The sequence below is a fragment of the Tamandua tetradactyla genome, chromosome 15 (genome assembly GCF_023851605.1).
Source record: "Tamandua tetradactyla isolate mTamTet1 chromosome 15, mTamTet1.pri, whole genome shotgun sequence".
Classification (NCBI taxonomy): Eukaryota; Metazoa; Chordata; class Mammalia; order Pilosa; family Myrmecophagidae; genus Tamandua; species Tamandua tetradactyla.
Genome location: NC_135341.1, coordinates 37503435 through 37526551, shown reverse-complemented (window position 1 = coordinate 37526551; position 23117 = coordinate 37503435). Strand labels below are relative to the sequence as shown.

Below are 23117 nucleotides of genomic sequence, written 5' to 3'. Positions count from 1 at the left end.
GTTTGATTCGCTTCCTAGGATAAAATAAGTTCACTCAAAGGGAAAAATTATTCCCCAGTGTATCCTCTTTATGAGCCAAACAATGGAAAATTTTCACCTCAGCAAGCTGGCCTCAGGGAGGCTCAGGCTCATCCAGGTTGCCTGGATACCAGTGACATCTCCGGTGCATACAGAAGGCTCTAGCACCCCTTCTGTGAGAGACTGGCTGAGGTGCATCAGTCAGCGGTTGCTCCTTCCTGGCATATTCCACTGCTCAGACAGACACTGGGCTGGTATGTACCGTGTACCTGTCTGTCACCTATAAAGCCCCAAAGCACAAAAGAAATCTATTACATCTGCTAAACTGGTTTCTACAATTATTCTAGTCCTAGTTCTCATTCAATTGATTTCTATGTATTCTACTCTAAGACCACAAAGGAGATAAACCAATCAGAAAGAGAGCTAACAGTTCAACTAGCTTTATCTCCAAAGAAAAAGTTAACAAGCGATCACCTGGCTTACGTCAAATATGATAAAATATTCAATTTCTTCAGTTCATAATTCTGACTGTCGCTAAAGTTAAAACATTAACAACATCCGAAAAATTTTCAAAAATACTTAACACTAAGTTACAGGATGCAATTATGCAGAAGCCCACAACAACTTGCGTAAATAAGCATCTCAGATCACCTAAAATGTTAGCTAAAATTGTGCTAAAAATGCAAACGCAGCAAATATTTTAAATAATAAAACTCATCAAAATTACTGTAATCATGGGTCATTTAAAAAAATCATAGAACTGGTGATGTGCAACATTTTTGTTACCGCTCTTCAAAAGCTTCTGCATTTTTTCTTAAAACTTTATTATTCCAAATTATTTCATTTTATTCGTGTTCTACGTATCAAAGTATTTTTTCAGGCAGCGACCAGTTCTATTTCCACTGGTATTTAAGAGCACTAAATTTCACTGGTCTCTACATTTTATTTTCCCAACACTTTGACTCAATTTTCCGTAAGGGCAGCTTTTTAAATATATGAGACCGAATAAAATCTTAAAACGAAATAAAATTAGGATGCAAAAGATAAAAGTAGCCTGTAATCAGCTGTGAAAGAAACTAAAGTTCCAATCACGGTTGAAAACAGCACTATAAGGAAAGGATGCTCTGATCCATTTTAAGACGTCCTTTTCACAACAAGGCTTAGTGTGCGGATTTCCCCACCAAACATCAGCTGACTGGTCCAACTGGCGTTCAACATCCAAAATGGCTGCACACCTGCCGACTACCAGGTAACAGTGCCTGAGGCGCTGGGCCGACTCCACCACCTGAAGACCCACAGAGATATCCCTCTCGATAACCCGGAGATCGTGCCTGCCGATGACCTGGGAAGGCTCTCCAATGATCTAGGAGATCCTGCCCTCCCAAAACCGGGAGAGACCTCTTCAATGACTGGGGAAGACCCAGCCCCCCAAACCCGAAAGACCATTCCCAATGACCCAGAAAGTTTCTGTCCTTCAAAACCAGGGAAGATCACTTCTCTCCATTGACCTGAAGATATACTGCCCCTCCCAAATGACCCGGAGAAATACGATCCCACAAAGACCCGCGGAAACCCTCTTTCCCAAAAGACCTAGGGAGAGTCCCTACTGCCTAGAGACCCCGCCCCACCAACGGCCCGGAAAGACCTTCCCCCAAAGCCTCCGGGGCGGCAAGGCCAGTTAGCCCAGCGAGGCGGGCGTTACCTGCGGACCCTGCCCGGTCCCGCGGCGCTTCCGTCCTATTGTTTCTCTCTCACCAAGATGGCGGCGGCTGCGCCGAGTCCCGCCCCCCGCGCCTCGCTCCCAGCGCCCCTCTCTATTGGTTCGCAGCGGGAGCCGCGCTCGCGGACTGGTCGGCCCGAAAGGCGCTGTTGCTAGGGCGCCGAGATTCGCCGATGTTGCTTCCGGAAAGGGCGGGGTAAGGAGGCGGGGAAAAGGGGCCGGGAGGAGCCACCCCTCCCGCCCCACCCTAAAGTGCCCCGGGACAGGTGAGGGAGGCCCGGAGGTGAGATGTATATTACCAAATTACAAATTCCAGATGTACTGCGGGATTCCTGGTGGACAAATGGACCAACCAACCAACTGTCTCGGTTTACTTGGGAATAAGGTGTTTCATGGATGCGGAACTTTTAGTGCTAGTATCAAGACAGTCCTGGGCAAACCGTTGGTCACCCTAGCACATGGATGAACAGAGGCTTAGATGTGGATGGGAGGGAAGATGGACAGAAGCGGTTGTAGAGGGGTGGACAAAGGAGTGATTATACAGACAAGAGAACAGATGACTGGACGGAAACGGATGGATAGAGTGACTATAGATGAGTGGACATGTGACTGGATGAAGAGGGAGTGGACAAAGAAGTGGTTGTAAACTCCTCAGTCAATGAGTGGATGGCCCAGTGTCCTACTGGGGTCCCACCAAGCTCCAAACCATGTGACTTGATGAAGAGCCCATGTTCATTTGACATGGGGTCTGTGTTTGTCAGAAAGGCTCCCACCTGAGGGAATGTCAATGTGACCAGGAAAAGCAAAGGAGAGATGCCACAGAGAGTAAGGAGAGACTCCTACCTGATCTCCACTTTCTCTGCAAAGGAAGCCAACGTTTTAGCCTTGTGTTGGAGGTTTGCTTAGGTGTAGATTCACTCATGCACTCATTCATTCAACAAATATTTATTGAATACTTACACTCTGCTGGAAATACAGCAGCGAACAAAAACAGAAAGAAAAAAAACCCTGCCCTTATGGGGATTATGTTGGCAGGTGGAAGCTGATCTCTCCTTTTCTGGAAGCACCTTTTTGTGGTTTCCAGGGCTCCATGGTCCCCTGATTTCCTGAGATGTCACTCTGTCTTTTTCCTCTCTGTCGACATTCATCTCATGCAGACAGTGGCTTCAAATGCCACCTACAGGCCCATCACTCCCAAAGGTGTTTTGTCATTCAGACTCCTCTGGAATGCTAGGCTCAACATCCAGTCATCCTAAGCATCTCTACTTTGGTATCCAGTCAGTGTTTCAAACTAAACTTGTGCCATCTCAGCTCTGGCTCATCCCCTAAAGCTACTCCAGCCCCCTACCTCCTTCACCCCACTTTGAATGATGGCAATTCGGTCCTTTCTGTTGCTTAGACCAAACACTTCAAAGTACCCCTTAACTTCTTTCTTTCACACCCACATCCATTGCTCCCGGAAATCCTATCATTGGTGTCATCAGAGATAACTTCTTGCCATGAGACCACTTCTTACTACGCCCACAAATTCCACTCACCCAGGTCAAGCTGCCAGCATCTTTCCCTAGGGCTCATACTGCTGCCCTTGCATTTTCAATTTATTCTTCACACATTAGCCTGTGAATACGTAAGTCAATACTATCACTCCCTACACAGAACCCTGTGGTTTTCCCTCTCCAGGGAAAAGCAAGAGCTGGCATCGTCCTGTTATTTCCCATTACCTCTCTGCATCTTCTCTGCTTGTGGTTCATTTCTCTATAGCCCTATTGCTAGGCATCCTGGAAGTTTCATGACAAATAGTATATGGGTATACCACAAATAGTTGATCCATTCCACCTTTGGTGGTTATCTAGGTTGATTTCAGATTTTGGCTACCATAAATATAGCTGTTATGAATGTACTTTTACATGCCTCTCGTTGGACACAAACACTCATTTCTATTGGGGATAGCCCAGCTGTGGAATTACTGATCCATGCTCTTTGGACTTTTCTGCCACCATCCTTAGCATGTTAGCTTTTGTGTTAGTTAGATTCAGTTGTTAACTTGGCCAGGTGAGCATACCTCGTTCTGTTCCTGCGGACACAAGCCAATGAATGGTACTTGAACCTCATCTGTTGCTAATTACATCTGCAGTCAGCTAGGAAGTGTGTCTGCTGCAATGAGTGACGTTTGATTTAATTGGCTGGTGCTTAAATGAGAGAACGCAATGTAGCACAGTCTAGCAGCTCAGCATTCCTCATCTCAGCACTAGCAGCTCAGCCCAGGCCTTTGGAGATGCAGAAAGAAGTCACCCCGAGGAAAGTTGTTGGAACTCAGGGGCCTGGAGAGAAGACCAGCAGAGACCATCTTGTGCCTTCCACATAAGAAAGAACCTCAGTGGAAAGTTAGCTACCTTTCCTCTGAAGAACCAACAAAATAAATCCCCTTTTATTAAAAGCCAATCCATCTCTGGTGTGTTGCGTTCTGGCAGCTAGCAAACTAGAACAGCTTTATTCTCATGCTGTGGTCTAGCATTGCAAGATGGCTGCAGCCTCTCCAGACATCACATCAGTATTCAAAGCAAGAAGAAGTGGAAGCTCAGCACCAGCCACATTTACCCTTTTTTTTTTGTATGATAAACAAAAGCCTCTGCAGAACCCTCAGTAGATTTTACCTTATGTCTCCTTGACCAAAACTGGATCACCTGTGGCTCTCCCTAGGTACAAGAAGGCTGAGAAATTAAGAAATGGGCACTTACTACAGTGTACAAGATCAGTGTTTGTTAGCAAAGAAAAATATAAGGAGGTAATGAACAGAGCCTCACAACATGTAAAGATGTTCAAACTCCTCAGAAGACAAAGAATAAAAATGAAACCCTGGACTTCCTCACAACATTGTGACTAGGTTCCAAGGATGACTGTCCCAAGACAGAACAAGCCAGGTGGCAGATGTATCACCTTTTCTAATCTGTATTCAGAAGTCACACAGTGTCATTTCTGTTGCATTCTGTTCTTTAAAAGTAAGTTACTAAGTCTAGCCCATATTCAAAGAGAGGAATTAGATTCCACCTTTTTTGAGGAGGAGTATCAAAACATTTATTTGTGTACAGGTTTTATGCTACCATCAAAAAGAATGAGTTAACAGAATACCAGTTGGCCTGGAGGGCCTGCCTTGAAGTTGTGTTGAGTGAGAAAAGCAAGATGAAGAAAATTAAGTACAAAATTATCTAAATTCATACCACTCTGTGTGAATCTGTATATGTACTTATGTGATTAATACAAGCATGGAGAAAAGTAGGGAATATTTTGCTTATAAGCATGAATTATAAAAGAGTGAAGGTGATAGAGGAGAGAGGCAGAGGTAAACAAAAGAGGAAAAGAAAAAAGACCACTTAAAAATACCATGATGGTTTGCCCCTTGTGTATTTATTTTAATTATAGGTGTATATTAAGCGTATGAAAAGTTTTTAGAGAGGCATGCTTAGGTTATAAAACAATCAAGTCAAGGAAGTGATGTTCAGGATAGCACAGGGTGGGGTGACTGGTGGGCCATAAGGAGGTAGGTTTGAGGTGCTCTGGAAACGTTCTTCATAAGAATGGGTTTTTCTGGGATTTTGGGGTTATGATAAATTGTTGAGTTGAAATATTTGTTTTGTGCGCTTTTTTTGTATTTATGTTATATCCCACACTTTAAGAATAATTAAATTAAAAACAAACAAACAATAAGGTACATTTTTGTAGACAGTCCCAGTGGTTGGGGTGAAGGGATGGGGACTCAGCCCAGACCACCTGGCCTTTATAGGTCTGGGATGAGCTTGCAATAAGAAGCTAGCTACCTGAGGGTTTGACTTGGTAATAGGTAAGATTTATCACCTGCCTGGGCATTCTTGCTCAGTTCTCTGGCTGTTGATGGGAAGGGCAGAGGATTAAGGTTGGGGGAAGGGGAGAGCAGCAGATGGACTGCAAAGAAGAGCTGATGGGACTTGCTGGTGGACTGGATAGGGTTTGTAGGGGTGGTAGTGGGGAAGCTGGAGATACTCCTAAGGCAGGAAAGATTATGTAGTTGGGAGGATACTGACGGGAAACAAGAATACTCGCTTCAGCTTCTGGGCAGCCTAGTGGAAATGTCAGCTTAAGGGACAGTGCTCCATCCAGTTGGAGATACAAATCCTGAGTGGGCAGCATAGGGATGGCACCCCAACCACAACCACACTATTCTGGGAAAGTTCCCAAGGGAGGGAGAATATTTAACAGTACCCTCAGCAACAGGAGTGAGAATGACCACTACAGGCAAGAAGAACAGGAGACCTCCTCCTGAGAAGAAAGTCCTGGGAGGAGGAGGGAGTCAACCATGGTGAATTCTGAGACTAGAGAGAGCTAGCACATACGTGCGTTCTTTCCATGGAAGTTACTAGGGACTGGAGAGCCAGATTACTCTAGAATGAGAGGAACAGAAGCGGCATAACATCCACAGGCAAATCAGAGCTTTTCCCATGAAGGGAGCAGAACAATGATGTGACAGAAGCTAGAGGGAGAACAGGAGGTCATTGAGGCAGCCTGGGAGTTCCTACCCATTGCTTCTTTTTTCTCTTTTAAGTACAAGCTGAGGACTTTACTGAGGGTGTGGGTGCTAGACAGAGCCGAGGACAAGACGAATATAGGGCCGAAGGTTAGGCGGGAAGCACTGTCAGGGGCTTAGAGGTAACCAAAGGTGAAGAGAGGGAGTCCAACCAGAAGGTGGTCAAGAGGGATCTTTGGAGCTGGAAATGTTAGATGGAAGCCAGGGACGTGGGGAGAGGGGATAGCTGGTGCTTCCAACCCCTCAATCTGCCTCTCCACCTAGGCTGGCCCAGGATTGAGAGCAGCAGCTGTGCTCCTTTCCTCCAGGGCCTGGGTCTTGGGAGGGGAGTTGTTCTGGAATCAGATTTCGGTCCAAATCTCCTTCCCCCCTTGTTTCTTAAATTTAACTAGTCGGCCCCCTGGGGGGTTCTTGCTTAACCCCCCTACTCCACTCCAGCCTGGAGTCAGCTCCAGGCCCCAGAGGCCCAAGGGCTGTTGTGGAACCTAACAGAGGACATGGTTCATAAACCGAGGTGGGTGGGGCTGGTGCCGCATCCCCGACGACCCCGCCCCCCCCCCCCCCCCCCCCCCCCCCCGTCCTGGAACGTGCGCCCTGTAGGGAAGGGCAAATCGTTCGTAGGATTTTCTTCCAACTCTAAAGGCAGGGAAATTACTAAGAAAAGAATTCCGCAGGGACGGGGCGGAGGCGACTCCCAGCACGTCCTGGACATGCACACCCTGTCCCCTGCACATCCAGGTTGCAAAGAGGCTGGAGGGGCTGGTGGAGAAATTTCCCTTGTACTCGAAGCTCGCCTAGTCTCAGCCGGCCCCAGCCAGATTTTCCAAAATTTGTTTTTTCATTTTTATTGTAGTAACATACATACAACTCAACATTTTCCGTGTTAACCACTTTCAGGTGTACAATTCAGTGGTATTGATCACAGTCACAATCTTGTGCTACAATCACCAATATACATTACCTTAACTTTTCATCACCCCAAAGAGAAACTCTGCACTCATTAAGCAATAACACTCCCACCAAAAACTATAATCTACTATCGGTCTCTATGATATTGCTTTTTCTAGATATTTTATATATCAGCGAGATCAATGTTTTTTTCTGTCTGGTTTATTTCACTAAACATGTTGTCTTCATGGTTCATCCATGTTGTAGCATGTAGGACTACATTCCTTTTTATAGCTTAAAAATATTCTATTGTGCGAATACATTTTGTTCATCCATTCTTCTGTTGCCAGACATGGGTTATTTCCACCTTTTGGCTAGTGTGAATAGTGCTGCTATATACTTTGGTGTACAAATATGTGTTCAAGTCTCTGCTTTCAATTTTTTTGGGTATACACCTAGAAGTGGGATTGTTGGGTCAAAAGGGAATTCTATTTTCAACTTTCTGAGGAACCACCAAACAGCTTTCCACGGTGGCTTTACATTCCCACCAGCAATGGATAAGGGTTCCTGTTTGTCCACATCCTTACCAACATTTATTATTTTCTGTTTTCTTAACTGCCATGCTAGTGGGCATGAAGTGGTATCTCAATGTGTCTTTTTTTGTTTTGTTTTTACAATCCTCAAGTATTTTATTTTTTATATTTCTTATGCCATGAATTCATAAGGAATTGGCTCCAGAAGCTCGGGCTCCTTTCCATTGTTCTCACAAAGCGCGCATCTCTGGGTGCAGCAGGCTGCCGCTTCAGTTGAACCCAGGCACCTTTCTCTTTGGCTTCCTTTTTTACCCTGATCATTCTCCTTTTCACGCTTCAGGAAGCTATTTTGGCTCTTAGAGTGCATTCAATATGCACATTAATCCTCTTAGCAAGAATCTTGTCCTTCACTTGTTTGTTTACAACAATACCACAGCATGTTGGGTAACATTATAAACCCTTCCAATATTGCCATGGTAACATTTGTGGGGCATTCCTTTTTGAACAGTGCCTGTGCTGTTTTAAACCTGTTGTGTACCCCAGAAAAGCCAAGTTATTTAATCCTCATTCAGCGTTCCTGGGTGGGAGCTTTTTGATTGTTTCCATGGAGGTGTGATCCACCCAACTGTGGGTGGTAGCATTTGATTAGATGTTTTCCATGCAGATGTGTCTCCACCCATTCAAGGTGGGGTTTGCTTACTGGAGCCCTTTAAGAGGAAACCACTTTGGAAAAAGCTTTAGCGTCCAAGCAGCCAGGAAGGAAAATGCCCCAGGGGGAGCTTCATGAAACAAGAAGCCCTAAAAGAAAGCTAGCAGACTTCGCAGTATACCCTTCCAGGTGAAGGTGAAACCCCAAACTTCAATGGCATTTCTTGAGTAAAGGTAACCTCTTGTTGGTGCCTTAATTTGGCCATTTTCATGGCCTTAGAACTGTAAACTTGCAACTTAATAAACTCCCTTTTTAAAAAGCCATTCTGTTTCTGGTATATCGCATTCTGGCAGCTTGCAAACTAGAACCGTACCCATTCCCTTAATGTCTAAAATATTGCCTTTTTTTGTAGATTCGCATGTATGTGGCCAGAGGAACAACTCAAGTTTTCTGAAAGGCCTAGAAAACAGATAGTGGGTTATTCTCCTTTCTCTTTGTGGTCATCATTTTGGCAAATAACTGCACAATGGCGGTTCCGTTGAAACTCCCAAAAGGCCTCAGGGTGGTCTCAATTTGCATTTTCCTGATGACCAGTGATGTTGAGCATCTGTTCTTGAGCTTATTAGCTATTTGTGTATCTTTTGAGAAATGTCTATTATAATCTTTGGCTCATTTTTTTTTTTTTAACATGGGCAGGGACCGGGAATCGAACCCGGGTTCTCTGGCATGGCAGGCAAACATTCTTGCCTGCTGAGCCACCGTGGCCTGCCCATCTTTGGCCCATTTTTAAATTGGGTAGTTGAGTTGTAGGGGGTCTTTATATATTCTGGGTATTAAACCCTTATCAGATATACGCCTAGCAATTATTTTCTCCCATTCTATGGCTTGTCTTTTCACTTTCTTGATGGTGTTCTTAAACATACAAAAGTTTTTTAATTTTGATGAAGTAATTTTACTTATTATTATTATCATTTTACTTATTATTGTTATTTGCTCAGCTTTTGGTGTCATATCTAAGAAATCCCTGCCAAATCCAAGATTATGATGTTTTCTTCTAGAGATTTTTATGGTTTTAGCTTTTATTTTTTATTTTTTTATTTTTTTTATTAACGGAAAGAAAGAAAAAGAGAAAAAAAAAATAAAAAAGAAATTAACACAACATTTAGAAATCATACCGTTCTACATATGCACTCAGTAATTCTTAACATCATCACATAGATGCATGATCATCGTTTCTTAGTACATTTGCATCGGTTTAGAGGAACTAGCAACACAACAGAAAAAGATATAAAATGTTAATATAGAGAAAAGAAATAAAAGTAGTAATGATAGTAAAAAACAACAACAAAAAAACCCTATAGCTCAGATGCAGCTTCATTCAGTGTTTTAACATGATTACTTTACAATTAGGTATTATTGTGCTGTCCATTTTTGAGTTTTTGTATCTAGTCCTGTTGCACAGTCTGTATCCCTTCCACTCCAATTACCCATTATCTTACCCTGTTTCTAACTCCTGCTGGACTCTGTTACCAATGACATATTTCAAGTTTATTCTCAAATGTCCGTTCACATCAGTGGGACCATACAGTATTTGTCCTTTAGTTTTTGGCTAGTCTCACTCAGCATAATGTTCTCTAGGTCCATCCATGTTATTACATGCCTCATAAGTTTATCTTGTCTTAAAGCTGCATAATATTCCATCGTACGTATATACCACAGTTTATTTAGCCATTCTTCTGTTGATGGACATTTTGGCTGTTTCCATCTCTTTGCAATTGTAAATAACGCTGCTATAAACATTGGTGTGCAAATGTCCGTTTGTGTCTTTGCCCTTAAGTCCTTTGAGTAGATACCCAGCAATGGTATTGCTGGTCGTATGGCAATTCTATATTCAGCTTTTTGAGGAACCGCCAAACTGCCTTCCACAGTGGTTGCACCATTTGACATTCCCACCAACAGTGGATAAGTGTGCCTCTTTCTCCGCATCCTCTCCAGCACTTGTCATTTTCTGTTTTGTTGAAAATGGCCATTCTGGTGGGTGTGAGATGATATCTCATTGTGGTTTTGATTTGCATTTCTCTAATGGCCAGGGACATTGAGCATTTCTTCATGTGCCTCTTGGACATCCATATTTCCTCTTCTGGTAGGTGTCTGTTCAAGTCTTTTTCCCATTTTGTAATTGGGTTGGCTGTCTTTTTGTTGTTGAGTTGAACAATCTCTTTATATATTCTGGATACTAGACCTTTATCTGATATGTCATTTCCAAATATTGTCTTCCATTGTGTAGGCTGTCTTTCTACTTTCTTGATGAAGTTCTTTGATGCACAAAAGTGTTTAATTTTGAGGAGCTCCCATTTCTTTCTTTCTTTCTTCAGTGCTCTTGCTTTAGGTTTAAGGTCCATAAAACCACCTCCAGTTGTAAGATTCATAAGATATCTCCCTACATTTTCCTCTAACTGTTTTATGGTCTTAGATCTAATGTTTAGATCTTTGATCCATTTTGAGTTAACTTTTGTATAAGGTGTGAGATGCGGGTCTTCTTTCATTCTTTTACATATGGATATCCAGTTCTCTAGGCACCATTTATTGAAGAGACTGTTCTGTCCCAGGTGAGTTGGCTTGACTGCCTTATCAAAGATCAAATGTCCATAGATGAGAGGGTCTATATCTGAGCACTCTATTCGATTCCATTGGTCGATATATCTATCTTTATGCCAATACCATGCTGTTTTGACCACTGTGGCTTCATAATATGCCTTAAAGTCAGGCAGTGCGAGACCTCCAGCTTCATTTTTTTTCCTCAAGATGTTTTTAGCAATTCGGGGCACCCTGCCCTTCCAGATAAATTTGCTTATTGGTTTTTCTATTTCTGAAAAATAAGTTGTTGGGATTTTGATTGGTATTGCATTGAATCTGTAAATCAATTTAGGTAGGATTGACATCTTAATTATATTTAGTCTTCCAATCCATGAACACGGTATGCCCTTCCATCTATTTAGGTCTTCTGTGATTTCTTTTAACAGTTTTTTGTAGTTTTCTTTATATAGGTTTTTTGTCTCTTTAGTTAAATTTATTCCTAGGTATTTTATTCTTTTAGTTGCGATTGTAAATGGGATTCGTTTCTTGATTTCCCCCTCAGCTTGTTCATTACTAGTGTATAGAAATGCTACAGATTTTTGAATGTTGATCTTGTAACCTGCTACTTTGCTGTACTCATTTATTAGCTCTAGTAGTTTTGTTGTGGATTTTTCCGGATTTTCGACGTATAGTATCATATCGTCTGCAAACAGTAATAGTTTTACTTCTTCCTTTCCAATTTTGATGCCTTGTATTTCTTTTTCTTGTCTAATTGCTTTGGCTAGAACTTCTAACACAATGTTGAATAATAGTGGTGATAGTGGACATCCTTGTCTTGTTCCTGATCTTAGGGGGAAAGTTTTCAATTTTTCCCCATTGAGGATGATATTAGCTGTGGGTTTTTCATATATTCCCCCTATCATTTTAAGGAAGTTCCCTTGTATTCCTATCTTTTGAAGTGTTTTCAACAGGAAAGGATGTTGAATCTTGTCAAATGCCTTCTCTGCATCAATTGAGATGATCATGTGATTTTTCTGCTTTGATTTGTTGATGTGGTGTATTACATTAATTGATTTTCTTATGTTGAACCATCCTTGCATACCTGGGATGAATCCTACTTGGTCATGATGTATAATTCTTTTAATGTGTTGTTGGATACGATTTGCTAGAATTTTATTGAGGATTTTTGCATCTATATTCATTAGAGAGATTGGTCTGTAGTTTTCTTTTTTTGTAATATCTTTGCCTGGTTTTGGTATGAGGGTGATGTTGGCTTCATAGAATGAATTAGGTAGTTTTCCCTCCACTTCAATTATTTTGAAGAGTTTAAGGAGAGTTGGTACTAATTCCTTCTGGAATGTTTGATAGAATTCACATGTGAAGCCGTCTGTTCCTGGACTTTTCTTTTTGGGAAGCTTTTGAATGACTAATTCAATCTCTTTACTTGTGATTGGTTTGTTGAGGTCATCTATTTCTTCTTGAGTCAAAGTTGGTTGTTCATGTCTTTCCAGGAACCCGTCCATTTCCTCTAAATTGTTGTATTTATTAGCGTAAAGTTGTTCATAGTATCCTGTTATTACCTCCTTTATTTCTGTGAGGTCAGTAGTTATGTCTCCTCTTCCATTTCTGATCTTATTTATTTGCATCCTCTCTCTTCTTCTTTTTGTCAATCTTGCTAAGGGCCCATCAATCTTATTGATTTTCTCATAGAACCAACTTCTGGTCTTATTGATTTTCTCTATTGTTTTCATGTTTTCAATTTCATTTATTTCTGCTCTAATCTTTGTTATTTCTTTCCTTTTGCTTGCTTTGGAATTAGTTTACTGTTCTTTCTCCAGTTCTTCCAAGTGGACAGTTAATTCCTCAATTTTTGCCTTTTCTTATTTTCTGATAAAGGCATTTAGGGCAATAAATTTCCCTCTTAGCACTGCCTTTGCTGCGTCCCATAAGTTTTGATATGTTGTGTTTTCATTTTCATTCGCCTCTAGGTATTTACTAATTTCTCTTGCAATTTCTTCTTTGACCCACTTGTTGTTTAAGAGTGTGTTGTTGAGCCTCCATGTATTTGTGAATTTTCTGGCACTCCGCCTATTATTGATTTCCAACTTCATTCCTTTATGATCCGAGAAAGTGTTGTGTATGATTTCAATCTTTTTAAATTTGTTAAGACTTGCTTTGTGACCCAGCATATGGTCTATCTTTGAGAATGAACCATGAGCACTTGAAAAAAAGGTGTACCCTGCTGTTGTGGGATGTAATGTCCTATAGATGTCTGTTAAGTCTAGCTCATTTATAGTAATATTCAGATTCTCTATTTCTTTATTGATCCTCTGTCTAGATGTCCTGTCCATTGATGAGAGTGGTGAATTGAAGTCTCCAACTATTATGGTATATGTGTCTATTTCCCTTTTCAGTGTTTGCAGTGTATTCCTCACATATTTTGGGGCATTCTGGTTCGATGCATAAATATTTATGATTGTTATGTCTTCTTGTTTAATTGTTCCTTTTATTAGTATATAGTGTCCTTCTTTGTCTCTTTTAACTGTTTTACATTTGAAGTGCAATTTGTTGGATATTAGTATAGCCACTCCTGCTCTTTTCTGGTTGTTATTTGCATGAAATATCTTTTCCCAACCTCTCACTTTCAACCTATATTTATCTTTGGGTCTAAGATGCGTTTCCTGTAGACAGCATATGGAAGGATCCTGTTTTTTAATCCATTCTGCCAGTCTATGTCTTTTGATTGGGGAATTCAGTCCATTAACATTTAGAGTTATTACTGTTTGGATAATATTTTCCTCTACCATTTTGTCTTTTGTATTATATATATCATATCTGACTTTCCTTCTTTCTACACTCTTCTCCATATCTCTCTCTTCTGTCTTTTTGTATCTGACTCTAGTGCTCCCTTTAGTATTTCTTGCAGAGCTGGTCTCTTGGTCACAAATTCTCTCAGTGACTTTTTGTCTAAGAATGTTTTAATTTCTCCCTCATTTTTGAAGGACAATTTTGCTGGATATAGGAGTCTTGGTTGGCAGTTTTTCTCTTTTAGTAACTTAAATATATCATCCCACTGTCTTCTAGCTTCCATGGTTTCTGCTGAGAAATCTACACATAGTCTTATTGGGTTTCCCTTGTATGTGATGGATTGCTTCTCTCTCGCTGCTTTCAAGATCCTCTCTTTCTCTTTGACCTCTGACATTCTAACTAATAAGTGTCTTGGGGAATGCCTATTTGGGTCTAATCTCTTTGGGGTGCGCTGCACTTCTTGGATCTGTAATTTTAGGTTTTTCATAAGAGTTGGGAAATTTTCAGTGATAATTTCTTCCGTTAGTTTTTCTCCTCCTTTTCCCTTCTCTTCTCCTTCTGGGACACCCACAACACATATATTTGTGCGATTCATATTGTCCTTGAGTTCCCTGATACCCTCTTCGAATTTTTCCATTCTTTTCCGGATAGTTTCTGTTTCTTTTTGGAATTCAGATGTTGTATCCTCCAAATCACTAATTCTATCTTCTTTCTCTTTAAATCTATCATTGTAGGTATCCATTGTTTTTTTCCATCTTTTCTACTTTATCCTTCACTTTCATAAGCTCTGTGATTTGCTTTTTCAGTTTTTCTATTTCTTCTTTTTGTTCAGCCCATGTCTTCTTCATGTCCTCCCTCAATTTATCGATTTCATTTTTGAAGAGGTTTTCCATTTCTGTTCGTATATTCAGCATTAGTTGTTTCAGCTCCTGTATCTCATTTGAACTATTGGTTTGTTCTTTTGACTGGGCCATATTTTCAATTTTCTGAGCGTGATCCGTTATCTTCTGCTGGCGTCTGGGCATTTAGTCAGATTTCCCTGAGTGTTGGACCTCACAGGTTGTAAGATTTTTCTGTGAAATCTCTGGGTTCTGTTTTTCTTATCCTGCCCAGTAGGTGGTGCTCGTGGCACACGTTTGTCTACAGGATCCACCAGTAAAAGTTGCTGTGGGTCCTTTAACTCTGGAAAACTCTCGCCGTAGGGGAGGTTTGGCCGCTGAAGCATCTTGGAAGAGTGCCAGCCGGCCCAGGGGTCCGAACGCGGGGAGGGTCGCCGGCCGCCGCAGCACGTGAGAGCGCCCGACCAAATTTCCTAGTCGGCCCGGGGCGCCAAGCGTGGCGGAAGGGCGCCAGCTGTCGCAGCCCAGGAGAGTGCTCTGTTCCCAGGCGGACCGGGGAGTCACGTGTTTGGAGGGGACCCCCTGGTCACCGTTCTCCGCAGTCTGGGGATTTCTGACCCAACTCTTTCAGTTGGTCCAGGGGGCCTCGTGTGGTGGGGACGCCAGCCGCCACGGCCTGAGGGGACCGCCTGCCTAATTCTGCCAGCTGTCCTGGGAAGGAGGAAGGGAGGGACTCCGGCCGCTTGCCATCCCTCCCAGGAAAGCCCGCGTCCCTTGGTGTTCTCACCGGAGCTGGTTCTCCCAGACAGTCAGCCGTTCCAGGATGGGGTACGCCGTCCCTTTGATCTACGTCGTGGCTCCGGGAGCTGCTCTGTATTGTCTCCACTCCCCCAGTAGCTGTTCTGGAGGAGGAAAGGTGAGGGTGGCAAGGCTGTCAAGGCTGGTGGCGGAGGAGCCGGTGAAGGTGGGGGAAGAGGGCACCGTGAGAGAGGGGAGAAGGAGGGCGGGCAGGTCGGCTGCTGCGGGGCATGGGCGCCGCGCGGCGGGCTGGCGGAGAAAGAGAGGGGAGCTGGTTTTAGCTTTTATGTTTAGGTCCTGGATCCATTTAAAGTTAATTCTTGTATATGCTGTGAGGTTTGTCAAACTTCATTATTTTGCAAATGGTATCTATTTTCTCAAAACCGTTTATTACAGAGATTATTTCCCTAGTTAATGTACTTGATACCCTTGTCAAAATTCAGTTGGCTATAGATGTGTGAGTTTATTTCTGAATTCTCAATTGTATTCCATTAGCCTATCCTTATGTTATCTTTATGACAGTAACATGCTGTTTTGATTACTGTGGCTTTGTAGTAAATTTTGAAATCAAGAAGTGTGAATCCTCCAACTTTGTTCTTCCTTTGCAATTTTGATTTCACCAGAGCCCTGTGTGATTTCATATGAATTTGAGGATCAGCTTTTCATTTCTGTAAAAAAGACTGTTGGGATTTGATAGGCATTGTATTGAACATGTACATCATTTTGGGTAGTAGTAACATCTTAACAATATTGTCTTCTTATCCATGAACATGAGATGTCTTGCCGATTATTTAGGTCTTCTTCAATTTCTTTCAGCAATGTTTTGTAGTTTTCAGTGCACAAGGTCTTTACCTCCTTGGGTAACTTATTCCTGGGTATTTTATTCTTTAAGGAGCTGTTATGAATGTAATTCCTAGATATCTGATTATGTTTTTTGCTACTACAAATATGTATTTTTTTCTTGACTTCCTTCTCAGATTGCTCATTATTAGCATATAGAAACACTATTGAGTTTTGCATGTTGGTCTTGTTTGTTATCTTGCAACTTGGCTGAACTCATTTATTAGCTGTAGTAGTTTTGTCATAGATTTTAAAAAATTGTACTTTTCCCTTTCTGGTTTGGATGTCTCATTTATTTTTCTTGCCTCATAGCTCTAGACTGAATTTCAAGCATGCTGTTGATTAGGCATATTGACAATGGGCATTCTTGTCTTGTCTTGTTCCTGATCTTAGAGGGAAAGCTTCCAGGCTTTCACCATTGATTACAATGTTAGCTGCACCTTTTTTTTTTTTTTTTTACTTTTTTATTTATTTATTTATTTATTTAATTATTTTTTTTTATTAATTAACGGAAAAAAGAAAAAAAGAAATTAACCCAACATTTAGAAATCATACCATTCTACATATGCAATCAGTAATTCTTAACATCATCACATAAATGCATGATCATCGTTTCTTAGTACATTTGCATCAGTCTAGAAGAACTAGCAACACAACAGAAAAAGATATAGAATGTTAATATAGAGAAAAAAATAAAAGTAATAATAATAGTGAAAACAAAAACCAAAAAAAACAAAAAAAAACAACCAGACAGACAAAAACAAACAAAAAACAAAACAACAACAACAACAAAAAAAAACCTATAGCTCAGATGCAGCTTCATTCAGTGTTTTAACATAATTACTTTACAATTAGGTATTATTGTGTTGTCCATTTTAGAGTTTTTGTATCTAGTCCTGCTGCACAGTCTGTATCCCTTCAGCTCCAATTACCCATTATCTTACCCTGTTTCTAACTTCTGCTGGACTCTGTTACCAATGACATATTCCAAGTTTATTCTCAAATGTCCGTTCACATCAGTGGGACCATACAGTATTTGTCTTTTAGTTTTTGGCTAGACTCACTCAGCATAATGTTCTCTAGGTTCATCCATGTTATTACATGCTTCATAAGTTTATCCTGTCTTAAAGCTGCATAATATTCTATCGTATGTATATACCACAGTTTGTTTAGCCACTCGTCTGTTGATGGACATTTTGGCTGTTTCCATCTCTTTGCAATTGTAAATAACGCTGCTATAAACATTGGTGTGCAAATGTCCGTTTGTGTCTTTGCCCTTAAGTCCTTTGAGTAGATACCCAGCAATGGTATTGCTGGGTCGTATGGCAATTCTATATTCAGCTTTTTGAGGAACCGCCAAACTGCCTTCCACAGTGGTTGCACCATTTGACATTCCCACCAACAGTGGATAAGTGTGCCTCTTTCTCTGCATCCTCTCCAGCACTTGTCATTTTCTGTTTTGTTGAAAATGGCCATTCTGGTGGGTGTGAGATGATATCTCATTGTGGTTTTGATTTGCATTTCTCTAATGGCCAGGGACATTGAGCATCTCTTCATGTGCCTTTTGGCCATTTGTATTTCCTCTTCTGATAGGTGTCTGTTCAAGTCTTTTTTCCATTTTGTAATTGGGTTGGCTGTCTTTTTGTTGTTGAGTTGAACAATCTCTTTATAAATTCTGGATACTAGACCTTTATCTGATATGTCATTTCCAAATATTGTCTCCCATTGTGTAGGCTGTCTTTCTTGATGAAGTTCTTTGATGCACAAAAGTGTTCAATCTTGAGGAGTTCCCATTTATTTATTTCTTTCTTCAGTGCTCTTGCTTTAGGTTTAAGGTCCATAAAACCGCCTCCAATTATAAGTTTCATAAGATATCTCCCAACATTTTCCTCTAACTGTTTTATGGTCTTAGACCTAATGTTTAGATGTTTAATCCATTTTGAGTTAACTTTTGTATAGGGTGTGAGATACGGGTCCCCTTTCATTCTTTGCATATGGATATCCAGTTCTCTAGGTACCATTTATTGAAGAGACTGTTCTGTCCCAGGTGAGTTGGCTTGACTGCCTTATCAAAGATCAAATGTCCATAGATGAGAGGGTCTATATCTGAGCACTCTATTCGATTCCATTGGTCGATATATCTATCTTTATGCCAATACCATGCTGTTTTGACCACTGTGGCTTCATAATATGCCTTAAAGTCAGGCAGTGCGAGACCTCCAGCTTCATTTTTTTTCCTCAAGATGTTTTTAGCAATTCGGGGCACCCTGCCCTTCCAGATAAATTTGCTTATTGGTTTTTCTATTTCTGAAAAATAAGTTGTTGGGATTTTGATTGGTATTGCATTGAATCTGTAAATCAATTTAGGTAGGATTGACATCTTAACTATATTTAGTCTTCCAATCCATGAACACGGTATGCCCTTCCATCTATTTAGGTCTTCTGTGATTTCTTTTAACAGTTTTTTGTAGTTTTCTTTATATAGGTTTTTTGTCTCTTTAGTTAAATTTATTCCTAGGTATTTTATTCTTTTAATTGCAATTGTAAATGGGATTCGTTTCTTGATTTCCCCCTCAGCTTGTTCATTACTAGTGTATAGAAATGCTACAGATTTTTGAATGTTGATCTTGTAACCTGCTACTTTGCTGTACTCATTTATTAGCTCTAGTAGTTTTGTTGTGGATTTTTCCGGGTTTTCGACGTATAGTATCATATCGTCTGCAAACAGTGATAGTTTTACTTCTTCCTTTCCAATTTTGATGCCTTGTATTTCTTTTTCTTGTCTAATTGCTCTGGCTAGAACCTCCAACACAATGTTGAATAATAGTGGTGATAGTGGACATCCTTGTCTTGTTCCTGTTCTTAGGGGGAAAGTTTTCAATTTTTCCCCGTTGAGGATGATATTAGCTGTGGGTTTTTCATATATTCCCTCTATCATTTTAAGGAAGTTCCCTTGTATTTCTATCTTTTGAAGTGTTTTCAACAGGAAAGGATGTTGAATCTTGTCAAATGCCTTCTCTGCATCAATTGAGATGATCATGTGATTTTTCTGCTTTGATTTGTTGATATGGTGTATTACATTAATTGATTTTCTTATGTTGAACCATCCTTGCATACCTGGGATGAATTCTACTTGGTCATGATGTATAATTCTTTTAATGTGTTGTTGGATACGATTTGCTAAAATTTTATTGAGGATTTTTGCATCTATATTCATTAGAGAGATTGGTCTGTAGTTTTCTTTTTTTGTAATATCTTTGCCTGGTTTTGGTATGAGGGTGATGTTGGCTTCATAGAATGAATTAGGTAGTTTTCCCTCCACTTCAATTATTTTGAAGAGTTTGAGGAGAGTTGGTACTAATTCTTTGTGGAATGTTTGGTAGAATTCACATGTGAAGCCGTCTGGTCCTGGACTTTTCTTTTTAGGAAGCTTTTGGATGACTAATTCAATTTCTTTACTTGTGATTGGTTTGTTGAGGTCATCTATTTCTTCTTGAGTCAAAGTTGGTTAGCTGCACCTTTTGAAATGTGCCTTTTATCATTTTGAAGAAGTTTCCTTCTATTCCTATCTTTCAAAGTGTTTTTATTAGGAAAAGATGCTGGATTTTGTTAAATGCCCTTTCTGCATCAATGATATGACAGTGTCATTTTTTTCCCCCTCAATTTGTTGATGTGGTGTATTACATTAATTGATTTTCTTGTGTTGAACAATGCTCACACACATGGAATAAAACCCATTTGAACACGGTGTATAATTCTTTTAATGTACTGTTGGAATCAATTTGCAAATATTTTGTTGAGGACTTTTGTATCTATATTCATTAGAGAGACTGGTCTATAATATTCTTTTCTCTTGTAGTATCTTTATCTGGCTTTGGTATTAGCGTGTTGTTAGTGTCATAGAATGAGTCAGGCAGTGTTCCCTCCAGTTCAATTTTTTTTGGAAGAATTTCAGCAAGATCGTATGCTGGTTTGAATCTGTGGTGGGCCCCAGAAAAGCCATGTCCTTTAATCTTCATTCAATATTGCGGGGTGGGAGCATTTTGATGGTTCCCATGGAGATGTGACCCACCCAACTGTGGGTGGTAACTTTTGATTAGATGATTTCCAAGGAGGTGTGTCTCCACCTATTGAAGGTGGAGTTGCTTGCTGGAATCCTTTAAAAGAGGAAATATTTTGGAGACAGTCCCTTTGGTAGAGCCACGAGAAAGCCAGCAGATGCCACCATGTTCACCATGTTTCCTTCCAGCTGAGAGAGAAACATTGAATGTCATCTGCCTTCTTGAACCAGTATCTTTTATTGGATGCCTTAAATTGGACATTTCTATAGACTTGCTTTAACTGGGACATTTTCTCAGCCTTAGAACTGTAAACTTGTAACTTACTAAATTCCCTTTTTTAAAAGCCATTCTGTTTCTGGTATATTGCATTCTGGTAGCTAGCAAACTAGAACAATTGGTATTCATTCTTCTTGGAATGACTGTTAGAATTACCCTGTGAAGCCATCTGGTCCTGGGCTTTTTTTGTTTGGGGGAAGTTTTTGAAGACTGATTCAATCTCTTGTGATTGGTTTGTTGAAATCTTCTAGAGACAGTGTAGGTTGTTTATGTTTCTAGGAAACTGTCCATTTCATCTAAGTTTTCTAATTTGTTGGCATACAAATGTTCACAGTATCCCCTTATGATATTATTTTTGTGAGGTCAGTTGTAATGTTCCCCCAACCCTCATTTCATTTCTGATTTTATTTGCATCTTCTATCAGTCTAGCTAAGGGTTTGCCAATTTTATTGCTCATCTTAAAGAGCCAACTTTTGGTTTTGTTGATTCTATTGTTTTTTTATTCTCAATTTCATTTACTTCTGCTATAATTGTTATTTCTTACCATCTGCTTGCTTTGGCATTCGTTTGCTGTTCCTTTTCTAGCTCCTCCAGGTGTGTGTTATATACCATGTTTGGTATATCCACATTCTCATCTTCATTAGTGTTTTCTGGATTTTTATCTTCTTCATTTGATGGGCCATCATTTTCTGTTTCCTTGTTTCATATTCTTTTGTGGTACATTGTGCATTAATATTTTTTGTTTTCTCCCATTGTGTAGGTTGTTTTACTTTCATGGTATATTAGTCTGTTAAGCTCCCAGAATGTAATATACCAGAAATTGAATGGCTTTTATAAATGGAATTTAATAAGTTATAAGTTTATAGTTTTAAGCCTATGAAAATATCCAAACTAAGGCAGCCGGGGAAAAATACCTTATTTCAAGAAAGGCAGATGGGTCTGGAATAGCACTGTTATCTGGGAAGTCTATATGGCTGCATCTGTTGGTTCCTTGCTCTTGGGCTCTTAGTTGCTTTCAGCCTCTGTTCCTGTGGGAGTTCCTCACGTTGTTTCTCCAGGGCTGGCTTTAATCTCTTGGCTTACCTTGGCTCTCTCCAGGTTCTGGTTTACTTAACACCTCACGGGAAGGCACACAGCAATGTCTGCTGGGCCCCAAGCATCTTCAAACATCTATGTCTCTACTCAACCGGCTCTCTCTCTAAGATGTTTCCTCTTTTAAAGGATTCCAGTAAACTAATCAAGACCCACCTGGAATGGGTGGAGTAATTTCTTCAACTAACCAAAAGGCCACACCCACAATTGGGTGTGTCACATCTCCGTGGAGATGATCTAATCAAAAGTTTCCAAACTACAGTGTTGAATCAGAATTAAAAGAAACTGCTGCCCTCACATTTTGGGTCAGGATCAAAACATGGCTTTTCTGGGGGTACTTAATAGATTCAAATCAGCACACATGGTAAGTCCTTCGAGGAACAAAAGTTTTTTAATTTTGATGAATCCCATTTATGTATTTTTTTCTGTTGTTTCTTGTGCTTTGAGTTTATAGTCTAAGAAACCATTGCCCAACACAAGGTCCTGAAGATGCTTCCCTGTTTCCTTCTAGGAGTTTGATAATTCTGGCTGGTGTTTTAAGGTCTTTTTGAGTTGATCCTTTTTGAGTTGATTTTTGTATATGGTGTGAGAAAGGGGTGGACCTAGGGACAAGAAGCCACAGGGATTTGCTGATATCACCTGTTTCATCTGCCTTACTTAAGAGTTGACTGGAGAATGACCATTTTTCTGCCAGGATAGACTGACTAGTGAAAAGTCTGATCCTGCTGGTTTTCCTAGTGTTGGGATAGCTTTCCAGTTCCCTTTGGTTTCATGTTCCAGTATGGCTAGTCTCCTGCCTTTGGTCTCCAGATGGGCTGGTCACTCTTCTGACTTTGTTAACTAAAAAAAAAATTAGAAAACTGCTTTTCTAGAAAAGAAAGAAATGCCCATGGGACCAAGGATTCTGGTTGAGAAGTGAAAAAGAAGGAATAGAAATGTCACAGAAAAGAAACCTTCAGAAATATTTTGACTTTTAGCACTTGTCATCACAGAAGGCAGCTTAGGCCAAAATAGCATCTCTGGCCAGTCTGGATCATATTTAGGATGACTAGCATGAAAATGACTTTCTGAGGAGTCCCTATCTGAAGGGAGTGCTCCTTTCAAACCTTAAATCTTGCATTCCTTCTTCTACAGCTCCTCCAGGATGCCTTTGTGAGCAAGAGTAGTGAGAGACATTGCGTGCTGGTGTGTCCAGACCACTCACTTCAACAAGACAGCAGCATCCCAGAGAGGGAAAAGCACTGTGACCAAGGGCAACAAAAGGCATTTTGGGAGCATGGTCATGCTTGAAATGGGAATCTGGAGCTGGTGAGTCCAGAATTTTGGAAAATAAGCCCTGTTAACACTTGAGGAAAGGTCCAGGAATCCCCTGGCAGACCTCAGAATGATTACTATCATGAGGATCTTGGGGTTTAAACAGTGTCAGGAATTTTCTCAGATGGTCATCAGGATTTGTTCAA

At 40.6% G+C, this 23117-nt stretch overlaps 1 protein-coding gene and 1 long non-coding RNA gene across 9 annotated transcripts in view; one reads left to right on the top strand and one right to left on the bottom strand.

Annotated features, from left to right (window-relative positions):
• Positions 1–1847, bottom strand: part of IP6K2 (inositol hexakisphosphate kinase 2) — a 31332-nt gene extending 29485 nt beyond the window's left edge. For 3 of the 6 annotated variants that reach the window (XM_077129387.1, XM_077129389.1, XM_077129393.1), the window contains exon 1: positions 1721–1814. Coding sequence is in view for 1 of the 6 variants with exons in the window: in XM_077129386.1 (XP_076985501.1) it covers positions 98–216 (119 nt within the window). In the remaining 5 variants the exon portion in view is untranslated. Of the gene's footprint in view, positions 1–97; positions 299–1720 lie in introns of all 6 variants that reach the window. The other 3 variants (XM_077129386.1, XM_077129392.1, XM_077129390.1) reach the window with 3 other exon arrangements.
• LOC143657234 (uncharacterized) overlaps positions 1814–23117 on the top strand; it is a 56806-nt gene continuing 35502 nt past the window's right edge. The window contains exons 1-2 of one of the 3 annotated variants that reach the window (XR_013162779.1): positions 1814–1934; positions 22792–22965. This is a non-coding gene — a long non-coding RNA (uncharacterized LOC143657234). Of the gene's footprint in view, positions 2005–22791; positions 22966–23117 lie in introns of all 3 variants that reach the window. The other 2 variants (XR_013162777.1, XR_013162778.1) reach the window with 2 other exon arrangements.